This window comes from Bombina bombina, chromosome 8, assembly GCF_027579735.1.
Source record: "Bombina bombina isolate aBomBom1 chromosome 8, aBomBom1.pri, whole genome shotgun sequence".
In the NCBI taxonomy this organism is placed as follows: Eukaryota; Metazoa; Chordata; class Amphibia; order Anura; family Bombinatoridae; genus Bombina; species Bombina bombina.
In genome coordinates, this window is record NC_069506.1 from 138,852,080 (window position 1) to 138,871,376 (window position 19,297).

A 19,297-nucleotide genomic window follows, 5' to 3' on the forward strand; every position below is an offset into this window, starting at 1 on the left:
TAGGAATCCTAATTTCTGGTATAATAACTTTTCTACCTTTTTTTTTTTAAAGGCATTCGAGAAACTGAGTAGATGGACCCCGTTCCCTATCTCTCTCTCAGCCAGAATTATGTTAATTAAATCGGTTCTCCTTCCACAATTAATATATCTCCTTCAAAACCTTCCCCTTTTTATTACTAATAAGGATCTAAGCCTTTTCAACAAATCCTGCCTATCCTTTGTGTGGAGCGGGAAAAGGCACTATCTATCTCGAGTCAAATTGCACCAATTACCAGAATTCGGAGGATTTGCCCTCCCTGACATAAAGTAGTATAATACTTCTATATTGGCACGTTTTGCCGCCGACTGGATTACTGATACTAATTACTTTACGAATTCTTCAATTGAAAAACAGTTGGTCGCTCCTCTCTCACTTAAAGCTATTATTCATTCTCCAGTGACCCAACTACCAACACATGTCAAAAAATCATTGATAATTTGTAACGTGGTTTCAGCTTGGCAAAAACTATGTACTGCCCTAGATATAGATTATAAATTATCTTCATACCTACCCATTAGAGGTAATAACCTTTTCCCTCCTGGATTGACTTCTGAAGTTTTTATAAAATGGGAAGAGAGAGGCTTAATCTATGTCTCACAAATCCTCGATAACGACTGTAAAGTTAGAACATTTGAATCTATTCTGCAAGAATATAATTTATCAAATCAAAATTTCTTTGCTTATTTACAACTCAGACATTTTATAAATGGGTTACAAAATATTAAACAAGACTATAAAAAATTGGGTGAGCTTAATTATATTACTTTACACAAAAATGGTATTCATACTATTTCATTAATTTATAATATTTTAAGGTCTAAAAAAGGACAATTGGGATTAGAAACTCTAGCAGATTTCTGGAGGCCCCACTTCCATGAAATAACATTAGAAAAAATTAAATCCAGTATTATCCGGGTAAGAGAGGTCAAAATTCCTACTTCCTGGAAGGAATCGCATATTAAAATAATCAATAACTCATACATTACTCCGAGAATACTAGCTAAGTGGTTAGGTAACACCTCAGGTGATTGTTTTAAGTGTAAGAAAGCAGGCGCCGACCTTTTACATTGCCTCTGGTTTTGCCCTAAAATTAGACAATTTTGGCTTAAAATATCTTACTGGTTATCTAAGGTTATACATGAGGATTTCAGTTTAGATATATATCAAATCTTTTTTTCTAACTAACGAGATCACTACTAAATCTTTTAAAACCATAGATACATTAATTTTATTAGGCCGTAACTTAATTCTTCGGTACTGGAAGCAGAAGACCGCTCCTTCAATCACATTGTTTAAGGTAAACCAGTGCTTGACAAATGTGTTTCAAAATTAGGAGCCAGGCATATTTTTAGGAGCCAGACCATTAGATTTGTATATAGACATATGGAGAAAAACCCAAAAAGTTAGGAGCCAGGGGTTAAAGTCTAGGAGCCAGTGGCTACCAGGCTCCTGGGTTTGTCGAGCCCTGGTTTAAACAGTCAGTTTCTTCACAAATTATGTTTGAACAATTAAACACCAATCCATTATCATACAATCAGACTCAAGTCTTTTTTGATAAATGGCTTACCCTAATTCTAGACCAGCCTACGAGTATACAGTTAACACTAACAAAATGTTTCCATAAAGCAATAAAGGCAAATGAAAGGGGTACAGTTAAGCCTCCTTTAGAAAGTAAGGGAAACCAGCCCTCTTTTTAAATTTTAAACCATGAGATCTTTATTTATATGCATTTCCCAGACACAGATGAATTTCTACGTGAATGTTACACCAATGTCTCATCTAAGTAGTTCCCAACAATACTATTGAAAGCTAGCAACTAAACATAACTTCTAATGTGTCCCTTTAAGATCTAGTAACGCTATTCAATGGGTACGTTTAAATAGTCCATGTTACATAAACATTTCATAGATTCCGCTATTTTAAACATAGACTGTTCATCATCCAAGGGTTATACTTAAAGGGACATAATACTCATATGCTAAATCACTTGAAACTGATGCAGTATAACTGTAAAAAGCTGACAGGAAAATATCACCTGAGCATCTCTATGTAAAAAAGGAAGATATTTTACCTCACAATTTCCTCAGCTCAGCAGAGTAAGTTCTGTGTAAAACGTTATACTCGGCTGCTCCCAGCTGCAGGTAAAAAAATTTAAAAAAATGAACAGCAGCCAATCGGCATCAGCAGTGCTGAGGTCATGAACTCTTACTGTGATCTCATGAGATTTGACTTAACTCTCATGAGATTTCATTGTAAACTTCCTTTACCTGATTGGTGAAATAATATGAGAGTGCACGATGCTAGTCCCTTCAGATGTCCCAGGACAAACACAATAAAATGCTGCTTAGAAATCCTTTACAATGGGAGGTGGCTACTGAGGAACTTTTGAGGTAAAATATCTTTCTTTTTCACATAGAGATGTTCAGGTGATATTTTCTAATCAGCTTTTTACAGCTATGCTGCATCACTTTCAAGTGTTTAAACATTTGGGTATTATGGCCCTTTAAGGATTGTCCATCCATATGTTTTCAAAAGAACACAATATTTCTTCAAACTTTGCATTGAGCCTTATCATGCTCTATTAACATTCAGAGTCGTATTGGCACATGGGTATTCCACTTTTAGCTTGGCTGTTAAGAAAATGAATAGAACGGCTTCAACTTGTAGCTAACAACCGCGGTGCACCACCGCCCTTAAGGTCACGCTACTCTCATTCAGCCTCCTCCTCTTACTGCATCCGTTGAACTCAGGATTTACCTTGCCTCTTCACAAGCAGGTTGCTTCAACGTTGCATCGGATTCAATCGGCTGCCTGACGTCACTGCTTCTGTCACTGCTTCTATCACTGTGCTCAGGTGTAGCGTTGGCAAACAGTGCAAGCTTAGCAATCACTATTCGTGGCACGTTGATCATCCTACAGCTGAGCCAAGGACCTGAGCTCCTGCATGCATATTAAAGTATTGAGCATGTGAACTGCTGTAAACTTCTACAGTTTGAGATATATATATATATATATATATATATATATATATATGTATATGTATATGTGTGTATATATATATATATATATATATATATATATATATATAATTTTATGTTACCATCTCAAAGTGTTTAATGTCCCTTTTTAAGCTTTGCAATTTGTCATTTAATACATTTAAATTTTGATTTGTCATTGCTTTTACACATTCTGATTATGCTTTGAAAGTTTGTGTTACGTTAATAACTTAGGATCATATGTTATATAAAATTACATTGCACTTAGTATTTTCTTAGTTGTAACCTGACAGTTTCAGAAAGTGGGAGGGACAGGGCAGTTCCCTTAGCTGAACAGGCGAGTTCCCAGGGTATGTGTGAAGCTCTGTCACAAGTCTTGTGAACATTTCTAAGCATTTTAAACAAGCTGGGCTGATTTGTCTCAACAGCAGGTGAAGTTTGCTTAAAATTCACAATACACTTATTTTAACTAACAGAAAAGTAATATATACTACAATATAGACAAAAGCAAGTTAAATTGTAGTGAAAACATTTCAGTTTAATTTGGATTCGATGCAAATGGAGTCTTTATATTAGCCCCAGGGGGTTCTGCAGTAACCTTCTCTCTCCCATGGGAAATTTTGTATCCCAGAGAGCTTCATTGCTTTCTATGGAAGGCATCTCGGATATCTCTGGGATTTCCAGGTTCCTCTTTTCTTCGAAAATTCAGTGATTTCTGCCCCTGTGAAGTCATCAATATATTCTCTCTCCAAACTAGAGAATGTTTGATTTTCTTACCCATAGAAAGTAATAATGCTCTCTGGGAAACTAAAGCTGACAGTTTTTCCAGGTTTATTTGAAATAAGACATTTAAAGTACAATCTAATTAATAAAACACACACACACTATGAGCCTAATTTGTTGTAAAGGCATAATCAGAATTTTAAAAATCTCAATCCTAAATACAGTGCTGTATACAAAACATAAAGTGTAGTTTTTAAATGTAATAATATTGAATCTGAAGTGTAAATTGATATAAAATACAAAGCACAAAGTGTACATGCAACAGAACTGTCATGTCATGCAGTGCTATATTGCACTGGGCTTGTCTCTCTGTCACATACAGAAATGCAGGGAACACCCCTTGGAGAAGCAAAGCAAAGCAAAATTTGCTCTTTTGAATATTTCACTAGTGATCTTGCAGTGCTGGAGGATCATTTTAGATTATCTAACCTGAGCAGAGAGGTTTTGAATATCAGGGCCTGTGAGTTCAGGTTTTAGCTACATCCATTGCTAAAGGGTGGATACTTAAAGGGACAGTTAAGCCCAAATTAAACTTAAATTGATTCTATAGAGCACACGATTTTAAAGAACCTTTCATTTTGCTTCTATTATCAGTTTTGCTTAGTTTTTATAGTATCCTCTGTTAGAATAATCCTAGGTGAGCTCAGGAGCATGCATTTGTATTTAGCCATCTGGTAGTTGTGTATGCAATAAAGTTTTTATAGCAATATTATACATAGTTACAAACACTGCTGCCTTAAAATGCTGAAGATGTGCTCGTTCCTATCAGTCTTTACGTAAATTTACCCATCAACAAAGGATACAAAGCAAAATTGATAATTAAAGTAAATAGAAAATTTGCTTAAAAATGCATGTGCTGTCTGAATCATGAATGTTTAATTTTGACTTAAAGCAGGGCTTGACAAACTCAGGAGCCTGGGAGCCACTGGCTCCTAGAATTTTACCCCTGGCTCCTAACTTTTTGGGTTATTCTCCATATATCTATATACAAATCCAACTGTCTGGCTCCTAAATATTCTTACTGGCTCCTAATTTTTGAACATATTCGTCAAGCACTGACTTAAAGGGACATAAAACAAGTTGAGATAGACAAAATATAATATGTACTTTAATTACTTTACCTGCAAATTTATACTGCAGTGCTTCACCATTAACCCTTTCATTTAAGTTTCCGAATTGTATAGCTCTAACTCCCCCCCCCCCCCCCACACACATTTCCTTCTATGGCTGTATCTATATCTATTGTTGTTTTGGTAGAATACAAAAGTGCATAGGCATTATCTGCTGGAGCATGCCTAGAAGCTGTGAACTCAGTTGAAATACAATACCTATGTCTAAACACTGATAAGGGGGTTGGAGCACAGTGCTCCAGACAGCATGGCTATATAAGTATATACGTTTTGCTTATTATTGAAAATGTTTAAATACTTGCCAGCAATTTTTAAACAATTTTTTTTTAATGCAAACTTTTTAATTAATTAGCCCTTTTAGGATATGAACAAATCTCAACCTGTTTTATGGCACTTTAAAGGGACATTATACACCAATATAATGCATATAAATAAAGCATTCAAAGAAGATAACGTTTGTAATTAACATGTATTGACAATTTTGCTGCTAAAGCTTTTAAAAATTATGATAAACCTTGCTGTGCTTTGACTGCATATGAATACACAACTCTGAAAGTTATATGGGTGCTTTTATTTTGTTAGAGAAAAGAGACTAAAAATGCTAAAGTTGATCACCTGTTCTCTAAAATCTTAAAAATGGACATGATCATACCACTGAAGATGTTTATTTATTTGCTTAAATTCATAGCCGTTACCTTTTATAATGTCTATGCACTACGTAGTAATACACTTGTTTTTATTCTTTAGACCCACGAAGAGAGAGAAACAAATGGACTGGAACATATGGAATTCTCTAGTTGGGATGAATTTCAGTTATTTTTCACCAGATGGTGTGTAGAAAACAGAATAATGTTTATCATTCGGAGCTCGGTGCCACTGAACGATGACAATATGAGTCAAGAGCTCATTCAGTCCTTGAAGTTTGACACAGTAAGCCTGGGATGCAGCACTTATACAAGGTACATTTTGTAAAATATATCTTGCTGGAAAGCTGTGTAACAGTGCATTTTAGGAAAAAATGGAATAGTATTTTAATTAAATTCATTACACTTAAGGGGATAGTAAACACCAAAAATGTTATTGTTTAAAAACTTAAATAATCCCTTTTATTTACCATTCCCCAGTTTTGCATACCCAACACTGTTATAGAGTTATACTTTTTACCTCTGTGATTACCTTGTATCTAAGCTTCTGCTGACTGCCCCCTTATCTTAGATCTTTTGACAATCTTGAATTTCAGGCAATTAGTGCTGGCTCTTAAATAAGTCCACATGCGTGAGCACAATGTTATCTATATGAAACACATGAACTAACACCCTCTAGCTGTGAAAAACTGTCAAATGCATTCAGAAAAGAGGTGGCCTTCGAGGGCTTAGAAATTGGCATATGAGCCTAGGTTTAGCTTTCAACTAAGAATACCAAGAAAACAAAACAAATTTTATGATAGATGAAATGACATGCCCTATCTGAATCATGAAAGTTTTATTTGGACTTTATTATCCCTTTAAAGGGACATGAAAACTAAAATGTTTCTTTAATGCTTCAGATATAGCATACAGTTATACCGTCCAATTTTCCAGTTTACTTCTGTCATCAAATTTGCTTCATTCTTTTTGGTATCTTTTGTTGGAGGAGCAGTAGAACACTGCAGGGAGCTAGTTGAACACAGTGGGTGAGCCAATGACAAGGCATATATGTGAAGCCACCAATCAGTAGCAAGCTCCCAGTAGTGCATTGCTGCTTCTGAGCCTATCGAGGTATGTTTTTCAACAAAGGATGCAAATAGAATACAAATGAGATACTAGAAGTAATGTGTATGATTTATCTAAATCCATAAAAGAAATATATCCTTTGTTGAAGAAACAATAATATACATGGGTGAGCCAATCACACGAGGCATCTATGTACAGCCGACAATCAGCAGCTATTGAGCCTATTTAGTTATGGGTACAGAGATAAAAGTACAACGGTGAAACATTACAATATGACAAAATTTAACAAACAAATACAGGGGGGGGGGGGTGAGGGCCCTATTCCCGTGGGAACTTGCAATCTAGGTGATGCTTTTAAACTAAGGAAATAAAGAGACTGAAGCAAATTGGATGATAGCAGTAAATTGAAAAGTTGTTTAAAATTGCATGCTCTTTCTAAATCATGAAAGAAAAAAAGTGAGTTTCATGTCCTTTTAAATGCAATAAAAAACTGATTAATACACATTATCAGGATATATACTTTAATAAAATAAATAGTTATTTCCACCGGTGGACAAACCTATACACTTAAAAGGACACTAAAGTCAAAATAAACTTTTATGATTCAGAATATATATATCACAGAGAAAACCCTGCACTCACTAGCAAGCTCTCAGCTAAGATTAAAAGCAAAAATGGAAAGGTTAGTTACCGCATCTGGCCAAATGGGACAAGCCCAGATACCACGTCAAGGTCCTTTCCAAAAAGCTGGGACCCTAAAACAGCCATACAATGCAAGCTCTCAATCCAAACAAACTGGGAACAAGTGAAGGGTGCACAGGCTTATGCAATCACCCCAGCCATATACAAAACACGGAAGGAGACTGCACTCCTAGACCGGACCGGGTACACATCCCATGACCCTGCAACATGCTCATCACTGGGTGCTCACTGGCATTCGCAAGAAGCTGTGCTGTCCCCAAAGTCACATGCAGTTAACCCCAGACAGGTCTGGGTGCAAGAACCATAGGGGAAATTACAAAACAAATTAATACAACACACAGACTGTGACTCTGGGGACAGCACAGCTTCTTGTGAGTGCCAGTGAGCACCCAGGGCTGAGAATGTTGCAGGGTCATGGGATGTGTACCCGGTCCGGTCTAGGAGTGTAGTCCCCTTCCATGTTTTGTGTATGTGTGTATATATATATATATATATATATATATATATATATATATATATATATATATATATATATATGTGTATATATATATATATATATATATATATATATATATATATATATATATATATATGTGTATATGTGTGTGTGTATATATATATATATATATGTATATATATATATATATATATATAATCCATTAAAATTATGGGGGGAGATAAAAAACTGAAATTAAAATCCTCCATGTCACAAAATTAAATCAATGTAAATATTTGCATAGGGAATTAGCAAATCTAGGCAAGTATCCCCGCTTGCTTTTCCCCAGAAATTCTTAATATACAATGTTACCAATGCACAAGAGAATTGTGGGTAAGATATGCATATTAGATATGCAAATTCTCAGTTTCTTTTGCAAGATGTACCGAGTCCACGGATTCATCCTAACTTGTGGGATATTGTCCTTCCTGACAGGAAGTAGCAAAGAGAGAACCACAGCAGAGCTGTCTATATAGCTCCCCCCTTAACTCCACCCCCAGTCATTCTCTTTGCTGGCTCTAAGCAGGAAGGGTAAAGAGAAGAGGTGTTAAACTGTTTTATTTTATCTTCAATCAAGTGTTTGTTATTTTTAAATGGTACTGGTGTTGTACTATTTACTCTCAGGCAGGACATAGATGAAGATTTCTGCCTGGAGGATGATGATCTTAGCATTTGTAACTAACGTCCACTGCTGTTCCCACATGAGCTGAGGAGTACAGGAAAACTTCAGTGTGAGGAATGGTTTCTTGCTATACAGCAATGAGGTATTTTCAGTCATATTTTCTGCAGAGACTGTGTTAACTCAGAAAGGCTGACAGTGTCCCCATTAGGGGAAGGGGAAGCAGTAATCCTAGTGTTATTAGAAGTTTTTACTAGCTTGCATAAAGGGTTAATTTTTTGTGGGCACTCAGTTTATGTGAATTTGGGACAAACGTTTTTGTGTCTGGGAGTAACGTTTTCTGTTTTATGGGAAATTTGCTTGAGGGTTCTTTGGGGTTGTTTATAACCCACATGGCTTTCAGGCAGGGTTTGTTAGTTTTGTGTAGGCCTCAGCAACATCGAGTGAGGTTGGCGGGGCCTACATTTACAAGCAGCAAGTAACTTCTCCTGAGGTCCTGAGAGTCTTCTGAGGGACTAATTGAAGCTTTAAACCCCATATTATCGCTTCCTACGGGCAGGTAGGGCCACAGCAGAGCTGTGGCAAGGTGCTTTAGGGGTTTTTAAGCGGTTTGACAATTATCAATCAGTTTTTCTCCAACATTGGTGTGTCCGGTCCACGGCGTCATCCATTACTTGTGGGATATTCTCCTCCCCTACAGGGAAAGGCAAGGAGAGCACACAGCAAGAGCTGTCCATATAGCTCCCCCTCTGGCTCCGCCCCCAGTCATTCTCCTTGCCGCTCTGAACAAGTAGCATCTCCACGGGGATGGTGAGGAGTTTGTGGTGTTAGTTGTAGTTTTTTATTTCTTCTATCAAGAGTTTGTTATTTTAAAATAGTGCTGGTATGTACTATTTACTCTGAAACAGAAAGAGATGAAGAGTTCTGTTTAAAAGAGGAGTATGATTTTAGCAGCAGTAACTAAAATCGATTGCTGTTCCCACACAGGACTGTTGAGATGAGAGAACTTCAGTTGGGGGGAACAGTTTGCAGACTTTTCTGCTCAAGGTATGACTAGCCTTTTTCTAACAAGACTGTGTAATGCTGGAAGGCTGTCATTTTTCCCTCATGGGGATCGGTAAGCAATTTTCTTAGACTTAGAAAGAATAAAGGGCTTATTATGGGCTATTAACTGGTGGACACTCTTAAGGGCTAAATCGATTGTTTATTTAAGTTTTTATTTAAAGTTTGAAGTGGATTTCACACTTTTATTATTTGGGGAACGTTTTTTATCGCCAGGCACTAGTTAAGACACCTTCCCAGTCAGGAAGGGCCTTTCACTGTATTAGGCAGAGACTTATTTTCGCGCCATTATTGCACAGTTTCTTTTAAGTTCAGTGCATGCAGATGCATGTGAGAGGGTCTGGTGTCCACTGAAAAAGTTCCTAGAAAGCTTGAAATACCCCCCTGGGATAGTTGAAGTCACAACAAAGGCTGTGGCTGGGACTGTAGTGGGGTTAAAATTGCAAACGGCTCCAGTTTCCACATTTTAAAATTTTTTTTGAAAATTGGGGTGCAATACTTTGAATGCATTAAGACACTGTGGTGAAAATTTGGTAAAGATTGGACAATTCCTTCATAGTTTTTCACATGTTCAGTAATAAAGTGTGCCCTGTTTAACATTTAAAGAGACAGTAACGGTTTTGTTTTAAAACGGTTTTTGTACTTTATTAACCAGTTTAAGCCTGTTTAACATGTCTGTACCTTCTGATAGATCATGTTCTGTATGTATGGAAGCCAATGTGGTTCCCCCTTCAAATATATGTGATAATTGTGCCATAGCGTCCAAACACAGTAAGGACAGTATTGTCACAAATTGTAAGGTTGCCCAGGATGATTCCTCAGATGAAGAAAGTAGAGATAGTTCTACATCTTCTCCTTCTGTGTCTATACCAGTTATGCCCGTGCAGGCGACCCCTAGTACTTCTAGCGCGCCAATGCTTGTTACTATGCAACAATTGACGGCAGTAATGGATAACTCCATAGTTAATATTTTATCCAAAATGCCAGCATTTCAGAGAAAGCGCGATTGCTCTGTTTTAAACACTGTAGAGCAGGAGGGCGCTGATGATAATTTTTCTGTCATACCCTCACACCAGTCTGAAGTGGCAGTGAGGGAGGGTTTCTCAGATGGAGAAATTTCTGATACAGGAAGAATTTCTCAGCAGGCAGAACCTGATGTTGTGACATTTAAATCAGAGCATCTCCGCGCATTACTTAAGGAGGTGCTATCTACTCTGGATGATTGTGACAATCTGGTCATCCCAGAAAACTTGTGCAAGATGGACAAGTTCCTAGAGGTCCCGGTGCACCCTGATGCCTTTCCGATACCTAAACGGGTGGCGGACATAGTGAATAAGGAGTGGGAGAAGCCAGGCATACCTTTTGTCCCTCCTCCTATATTTAAGAAATTGTTCCCTATGGTCGACCCCAGGAAGGACATATGGCAAACAGTCCCTAAGGTTGAGGGGGCGGTTTCTACACTAGCCAAACGCACGACCATTCCCATTGAGGACAATTGTGTTTTCAAAGATCCTATGGATAAAAAATTGGAGGGTTTGCTTAAAAAGATTTTTGTACAGCAAGGTTACCTCCTTCAACCTATTTCGTGCATTATTCCTGTCACTACAGTGGCGTGGTTCTGGTTCGAGGAACTGGAAAAGTCGCTCAGTAGGGAGACTCCGTATGAGGAAGTCATGGACAGAATTCACGCACTTAAGTTAGCTAATTCCTTTATTTTAGACGCCGCTTTGCAGTTAGCGAGATTAGCGGCGAAAAATTCAGGGTTTGCAATTGTGGCGCGCAGAGCGCTCTGGCTAAAGTCTTGGTCGGCGGATGTATCTTCCAAGACAAAATTGCTTAATATCCCTTTCAAAGGTAAGACCCTTTTTGGGCCAGAATTGAAAGAAATTATTTCAGACATCACTGGGGGAAAAGGGCCATACCCTCCCACAGGATAGGCCTTTCAAGGCTAAGAATAAGTCCAATTTTCGTTCCTTTCGCAATTTCAGGAACGGACTGGCTTCTAACTCGGCAGCCTCTAGACAAGAGGGTAACGCTTCCCAGACTAAACCAGCTTGGAAACCAATGCAAGGCTGGAATAAGGGTAAACAGGTCAAGAAGCCTGCTGCTGCTACCAAGACAGCATGAAGGGGTAGCCCCCGATCCGGGACCGGATCTAGTAGGGGACAGACTCTCTCTCTTTGCTCAGGCTTGGGCAAGAGATGTTCAGGATCCCTGGACACTAGAAATAGTCTCTCAGGGTTATCTTCTAGAATTCAAGGAACTACCCCCAAGGGGAAGGTTCCACATTTCTCACTTATCTTCAAACCAAATAAGTAGACAGGGATTCTTACATTGTGTAGAAGACCTGTTAAAGATGGGAGTGATACACCCAGTTCCAACTGTGGAACAAGGTCAGGGGTTTTTACTCAAATCTGTTTGTAGTTCCCAAAGAAGAGGGAACTTTCAGACCAATTCTGGATTTAAAAATTCTAAACAAATTTCTCAGAGTTCCATCGTTCAAAATGGAAACCATTCGAACAATTTTACCTACAATCCAGGAGGGTCAATATATGACTACCGTGGATTTAAAGGATGCGTATCTACATATTCCTATCCACAAAGATCATCATCAGTTCCTAAGGTTCGCCTTTCTGGACAAACATTATCAGTTCGTGGCTCTCCCATTCGGACTAGCCACTGCTCCCAGAATTTTCACAAAGGTGCTCGGGTCCCTTCTAGCGGTTCTAAGACCAAGGGGCATTGCAGTGGCACCTTATCTGGACGACATTCTAATTCAAGCGTCGTCTCTTTCCAAGGCAAAGGCTCATACAGACATTGTTCTAGCCTTTCTCAGATCTCACGGGTGGAAGGTGAACGTAGAAAAGAGTTCCCTGTCTCCATCGACAAGACTTCCCTTTTTGGGAACAATAATAGATTCTTTTGAAATGAAGATCTTCCTGACAGAAGTCAGAAAGTCAAAGCTTCTAAACGCTTGTCAAGTTCTTCTCTCTATTCTGCAGCCTTCCATAGCTCAGTGCATGGAAGTAGTAGGGTTGATGGTTGCAGCAATGGACATAGTTTCTTTTGCTCGAATTCATCTAAGACCATTACAACTGTGCATGCTCCAGTTGACAGGATCACCTGTCTCAGAGAATGAGTTTCTGCAGACCAAAGTGGGTCATTGTCACGACCGATGCCAGTCTATCAGGCTGGGGCGCGGTCTGGGATTCCCTGAAAACTCAGGGTTTATGGTCTCGGGAAGAGTCTCTTCTCACGATCAACATCCTGGAACTGAGAGCAATTTTCAATGCTCTCCGGGCTTGGCCTCATCTAGCGAAGGCCGGATACATAAGATTCCAGTCAGATAACATGACGACTGTAGCTTACATCAACCATCAGGGAGGAACAAGGAGTTCCTTGGCGATGAGAGAGGTATCCAAGATCATCAAATGGGCGGAGGATCACTCCTGCCACCTATCTGCAATCCACATCCCAGGAGTAGACAACTGGGAGGCGGATTATCTGAGTCGTCAGATTTTCTATCCGGGGGAGTGGGAACTCCACCCGGAGGTGTTTGCCCAGTTGACTCAATTATGGGGCATTCCAGACATGGATCTGATGGCGTCTCGTAAGAACTTCAAGGTTCCTTGCTAAGGGTCCAGATCCAGGGATCCCAAGGCCACTCTAGTGGATGCATTAGTGGCGCCTTGGTCGTTCAACCTAGCTTATGCGTTTCCACCGTTCCCTCTCCTTCCCAGGCTTGTAGCCAGGATCAAACAGGAGAAGGCCTCAGTGATTCTGATAGCTCCTGCGTGGCCGCCCAGGACTTGGTATGCAGACCTGGTGAATATGTCATTGGCTCCACCATGGAAGCTACCTTTGAGACAGGATCTTCTAGTACAAGGTCCATTCGAACATCCAAATCTAATTTCTCTGCAGCTGACTGCTTGGAAATTGAACGTTTGATTTTATCCAAGCGTGGGTTTTCAGATTCAGTGATAGATCCAGAAAACCTGTGTCTAGAAAGATTTACCATAAAATATGGAAAAGATATATCTGTTGGTGGGAATCCAAGGGATTCTCCTGGAGTAAGATTAAAATTCCTAAGATCCTCTCCTTTCTCCAAGAAGGTTTGGATAAGGGATTGTCAGCGAGTTCTCTAAAAGGACAGATTTCTGCTTTATCTGTCTTGTTATACAAACGACTGGCAGCTGTGCCAGAGGTACAAGCTTTTGTACAGGCTTTGGTCAGAATCAAACCTGTTTACAGACCCTTGACTCCTCCTTGGAGTCTAAATTTAGTTCTTTCAGTTCTTCAGGGGGTTCCGTTTGAACCCTTACATTCCATAGATATCAAGTTGCTATCTTGGAAAGTTCTGTTTTTGGTTGCTATTTCTTCTGCTAGAAGAGTTTCTGAATTATCTGCTTTGCAGTGTGATCCACCCTATCTGGTGTTCCATTCAGATAAGGTTATTTTGCGTACCAAGCCTTGTTTTCTTCCAAAAGTTGTTTCCAACAAGAATATTAACCAGGAAATAGTTGTTCCTTCTCTGTGCCCGAATCCAGTTTCAAAGAAGGAACGTTTGTTACACAATTTAGATGTAGTCCGTGCTTTAAAGTTCTATTTAGATGCAACAAAGAATTTCAGACAGACTTCATCTTTGTTTGTCGTTTATTCTGGTAAGAGGAGAGGACAAAAAGCTATTGCTACCTCTCTTTCTTTCTGGCTGAAAAGCATTATCCGATTGGCTTATGAGACTGCCTGAACGAATCACAGCTCACTCCACTAGGGCTGTGGCTTCCACATGGGCCTTCAAGAACGAGGCTTCTGTTAATCAGATATGTAAGGCAGCGACTTGGTCTTCTCTGCACACTTTTGCCAAATTTTACAAATTTGATATTTTTGCTTCTTCGGAGGCTGTTTTTGGGAGAAAGGTTTTGCAAGCCGTGGTGCCTTCTGTTTAGGTAACCTGATTTGCTCCCTCCCTTCATCAGTGTCCTAAAGCTTTGGTATCGGTTCCCACAAGTAATTGGTGACGCCGTGGACCGGACACACCAATGTTGGAGAAAACAGAATTTATGCTTACCTGATAAATTACTTTCTCAAATGGTGTGTCCGGTCCACGGCCCGCCCTGGTTTTTTAATCAGGTTTGAAAATTTTTTCTTTTTCTTTATACACTAGTCACCACGGCACCCTATAGTTTCTCCTTTTTCTCCTAACCGTCGGTCGAATGACTGGGGGGCGGAGCCAGAGGGGGAGCTATATGGACAGCTCTTGCTGTGTGCTCTCCTTGCCTTTCCCTGTAGGGGAGGAGAATATCCCACAAGTAATGGATGACGCCGTGGACCGGACACACCGTTGGAGAAAGTAATTTATCAGGTAAGCATAAATTCTGTTTTTTTCATTTGGGGGGTCTATTGCTTTTTTACTTGTGGTGCAATCCTTCTAAAGCTTAGTGGGTACACTGTTAGAATTTTTGAAGCAATTTTAACCTGTTTTGTAGTTTGTGTATGCCTTTTTTTTCTCTTAAAGGTACAGTACCGTTTTTGCAAATTGTGTTTTTTTTTCATTAAATAAAGTGTTTTCCAAGCTTGCTTGCTTCATTACTAGACTGTTAAACATGTCTGATACACAGGGAAACTCATTGTTCAATTTGTTTAGAAGCCATTGTGGAACCCCCTCTAAGAATGTGTCCCAATTGTACTGATATGTCTATAAATTGCAAACAGCATATTTTGACTTATAAGAATTTGGCATTAAATGATTCTCAGACAGAAGGAAATCAGGTTTCGCCATCTAGTTCTCCCCAAGTGTCACAACCAGTTACGCCCGCACTAGCGTTGCCAAGTACTTCTAGTGCGTCTAATTCTTTCACCTTGCAAGATATGGCTTCAGTTATGAATACTACCCTTAGAGGTTTTATCTAAACTGCCAGGGTTGCAAGGGAAGCGCAGTAGCTCTGGGTTAAGAACAAATGCTGAGCCTTCTGATGCTTTAGTAGCCGCATCCGATATTCCCTCACAATGTTCTGAGGTAGGGATGAGGGATTTGCTGTGTGATGGAGAGATTTCTGATTCAGGAAAGATGTTCCCTCAGACAGATTGAGATATGACGGCATTTAAATTTAAGCTAGAGCACCTCCGTTTATTGCTCAGGGAGGTTTTAGCTACTCTGGATGATTGGGACCCTATTGTCGTTCCAGAGAAATTGTGTAAAATGGACAAATATTTAGAGGTTCCTGTTTACACTGATGTTTTTCCGGTCCCTAAGAGGATTTCGGACATTGTTACTAAGGAGTGGGATAGACCAGGTATTCCGTTCGCTCCCCCTCCTGTTTTTAAGAAAATGTTCCCCATTTCTGACACCATAAAGGACTCATGGCAGACGGTCCCTAAGGTGGAGGGAGCTATTTCTACTCTGGCTAAGCGTACAACTATACCTATTGAAGACAGTTGTGCTTTCATTGATGTTATGGATAAAAAGTTAGAGGGTCTCCTAAAGAAAATTTTTGTTCATCAGGGTTTACTTCTTCAACCTATAGCGTGCATTGTTCTGCAGCTGCTTTTTGGTTTGAGGCTCTAGAAGAGGCTCTTCAGATGGAGACCCCACTAGATGATATTTTGGACAGAATTAAGGCCCTTAATTTTATTACAGACGCCGCTTTTCATCTTGCTAAGTTAGCGGCAAATAATTCAGGTTTTGCCATTTTAGCGCAAAGAGCGTTATGGCTTAAGTCCTGGTCAGCTGGTGTCATCTAAATCTATGCTTTTGACCATCCCTTTCAAAGGTAAGACCCTATTCGGGCCTGCACTGAAAGAGATCATTTCAGACCTCACTGGAGGGAAGGTTCATGCCCTCCCTCAAGATAAGTTAAAAAAGACAAGGACCAAACAAAATAATTTTCGTTCCTTTCGAAACTTCAATGGTGGTCCCGCTTCCTCTTCCCCTGCTGCAAAGTAAGTGCGGAACTTTGCTCAATCCAAGCCAACCTGGAGACCTAACCAGGCTTGGAACAAGGGTAAACAGGCCAAAAAGCCTGCTGCTGCCACTAAGACAGCATGAAGGGGTAGCCCCTGATCCAGGACCGGATCAAGTAGGGGGCAGACTTTCTCTCTTTGCTCAGGCCTGGGCAAGAGATGTTCAGGACTCCTGGGCCGTAGAAATTGTAACCCAGGGGTATCTCCTAGATTTCAAAGATTCTCCTCCAAGGGGGAGGTTCCATCTTTCTCAATTGTCTGTAAACCAGACAAAAAGAGAGGCATTCTTACGCTGTGTAGAAGACCTTTTTACCATGGGAGTGATCTGCCCAGTTCCGAAAACAGAACAGGGGCAAGGTTTCTACTCCAATCTGTTTGTGGTTCCCAAAAAAGAGGGAACCTTCAGACCAATTCTAGATCTCAAGGTCCTAAACCAATTCGTAAGAGTTCCATCCTTCAAGATGGAGACCATTCAGACTATTTTACCAATGATCCAGGAGGGTCAATATATGACTACCGTGGATCTAAAGGATGCGTATCTACACATTCCTATCCACAAAGATCATCACCAGTTCCTCAGGTTTGCCTTTCTGGACAGGCATTACCAGTTTGTGGCTCTTCCCTTCGGGTTGGCCACGGCGCCAAGAATCTTCACAAAGGTGCTAGGGTCCCTTCTGGCGGTCCTAAGGCCGAGGGGCATAGCAGTGGCGCCTTATCTAGACGACATCTTAATTCAAGCGTCGACTTTCCAACTTGCCAAGTCTCACACGGACTTAGTGTTGACCTTTCTAATATCTCATGGGTGGAAGGTGAACGTGAAAAAAAAGTTCTATTCCTCTCACAAGAGTTCCATTCCTGGGTACTTTGATAGATTCGGTGGACATGAAAATATTTCTGACGAAGGTCAGGAAATCAAAGATTTTAACCACCTGCCGAGCTCTTCATTCCATTCCTCGGCCGTCAGTGGCTCAGTGTATGGAGGTAATCGGACTTATGGTAGCGGCAACTATGCATGCTCAAACAGTGGAATGGGGATTATGCAGATTTTATCTCCTCAGATAAATCTGGATCAAGAGACCAGAGACTCTCTTCTTTGGTGGTTGTCACAGGATCACCTGTCCAGGGGAATGTGTTTCCGCAGGCCAGCGTGGGTTATTGTGACAACAGACGCCAGCCTACTGGGCTGGGGTGCAGTCTGGAATTCCCTGAAAGCACAGGGATTGTGGACTCAGGAGGAGGCCCTCCTACCGATAAATATTCTGGAATTAAGAGCGATATTCAATGCTCTTCAGGCGTGGCCTCAGCTCGCTTCGGCCGGATTCATCAGGTTTCAGTCGGACAACATCACGACTGTAGCTTATATCAATCATCAGGGCGGAACAAGGAGTTCCTTGGCGATGATAGAAGTTTCCAGGATAAATCCGATGGGCAGAGACTCACTCTTGCCATCTATCAACGATCTATATCCCAGTGGTGGAGAACTGGGAGGCAGATTTTCTAAGTCGTCAGACTTTACATCCGGGGAGTGGGAGCTCCATCCGGAGGTGTTTGCTCAACTGGTTCAGCTATGGGGCACACCAAAATTGGATCTGATGGCGTCTCGTCAGAACACCAAACTTCCTTGTTACGGATCCAGGTCAAGGGATCCTCAGGCAGTACTGATAGTTGCTCTAGCAGTACCCTGGTCGTTCAACCTGGCTTATGTGTTTCCACCATTCCCTCTCCTTCCGCGTCTGATTGCCAGAATCAAACAGGAGAGAGCTTCAGTGATTTTGATAGCGCCTGCGTGGCCACGCAGGACTTGGTATGCAGACCTGGTGGACATGTCATCTCTGCCACCATGGACTCTATCACTGAGATGGGACCTTTTGATTCAAGGTCCATTCAAGCATCTAAATCTAATTTCTCTGCAACTGACTGCTTGGAGATTGAACACTTCATTTTATCAAAGCGGGGTTTCTCTGAGTCGGTCATAGATACCTTGATTCAGGCTCGAAAGCCTGTCACCAGGAAGATCTATCATAAGATATGGCGTAAATATCTTTTTTTGGTGTGAATCCAAAGGCTACTCATGGAGTAAGATCAGGATTTCTAGGATTTTGTCTTTTCTCCAAGAAGGATTGGAGAAAGGATTGTTCGCTAGTTCCTTAAAGGGACAGATATCTGCTTTGTCTATTCTGTTGCACAAGCATCTGGCAGATGTCCCAGACGTTCGGGCTTTTTGTCAGGCTTTAGTTAGAATTAAGCCTGTGTTTAAACCTGTTGCTTCTCAATTTAGTTCTTAAAGTTCTTCAGGGGGTTCCGTTTGAACCCATGCATTCCATAGATATTAAGCTTCTATCTTGGAAAGTTCTGTTTCTAGTAGCTATCTCTTCAGCTCGAAGAGTTTCTGAGCTATCTGCATTACAATGTGACTCGCCTTATCTTGTTTTCCATGCTGATAATGGGGTTTTGCATACCAAACCTGGGTTCCTCCCTAAGGTTTTTTCTAACAGGAATGTCAATCGGGAAATTGTTGTTCCTTCTCTGTGTCCTAATCCTTCTTCTAAGAAGGACCGTCTGTTGCACAACTGGGACGTGGTTCGTGCCTTGAAGTTTTATTTGCAGGCAACCAAAGATTTTCGCCAATCGTCTTCTTTGTTTGTTGTCTATGCTGGAAAGCGTAGAGGTCAAAAGGCTACGGCTACCTCTATTTCCTTTTGGCTGAAAAGCATCATCCGTTTGGCTTATGAGACTGCTAGACTGCAGCCTCCTGAAAGAATTACAGCTCACTCCACTAGAGCGGTGGCTTCCACAT

At 40.4% G+C, this 19,297-nt stretch overlaps 1 protein-coding gene across 4 annotated transcripts in view; it reads left to right on the plus strand.

The window, feature by feature from the left end:
- LOC128638563 (uncharacterized) overlaps positions 1 to 19,297 on the plus strand; it is a 431,654-nt gene that overhangs the window by 42,260 nt on the left and 370,097 nt on the right. For all 4 annotated transcript variants that reach the window (XM_053690591.1, XM_053690590.1, XM_053690593.1 and 1 more), the window contains one exon: positions 5,697 to 5,908. In XM_053690591.1, coding sequence (XP_053546566.1) covers positions 5,697 to 5,908 — 212 coding nt within the window. The remainder of the gene's footprint in view (positions 1 to 5,696; positions 5,909 to 19,297) is intronic.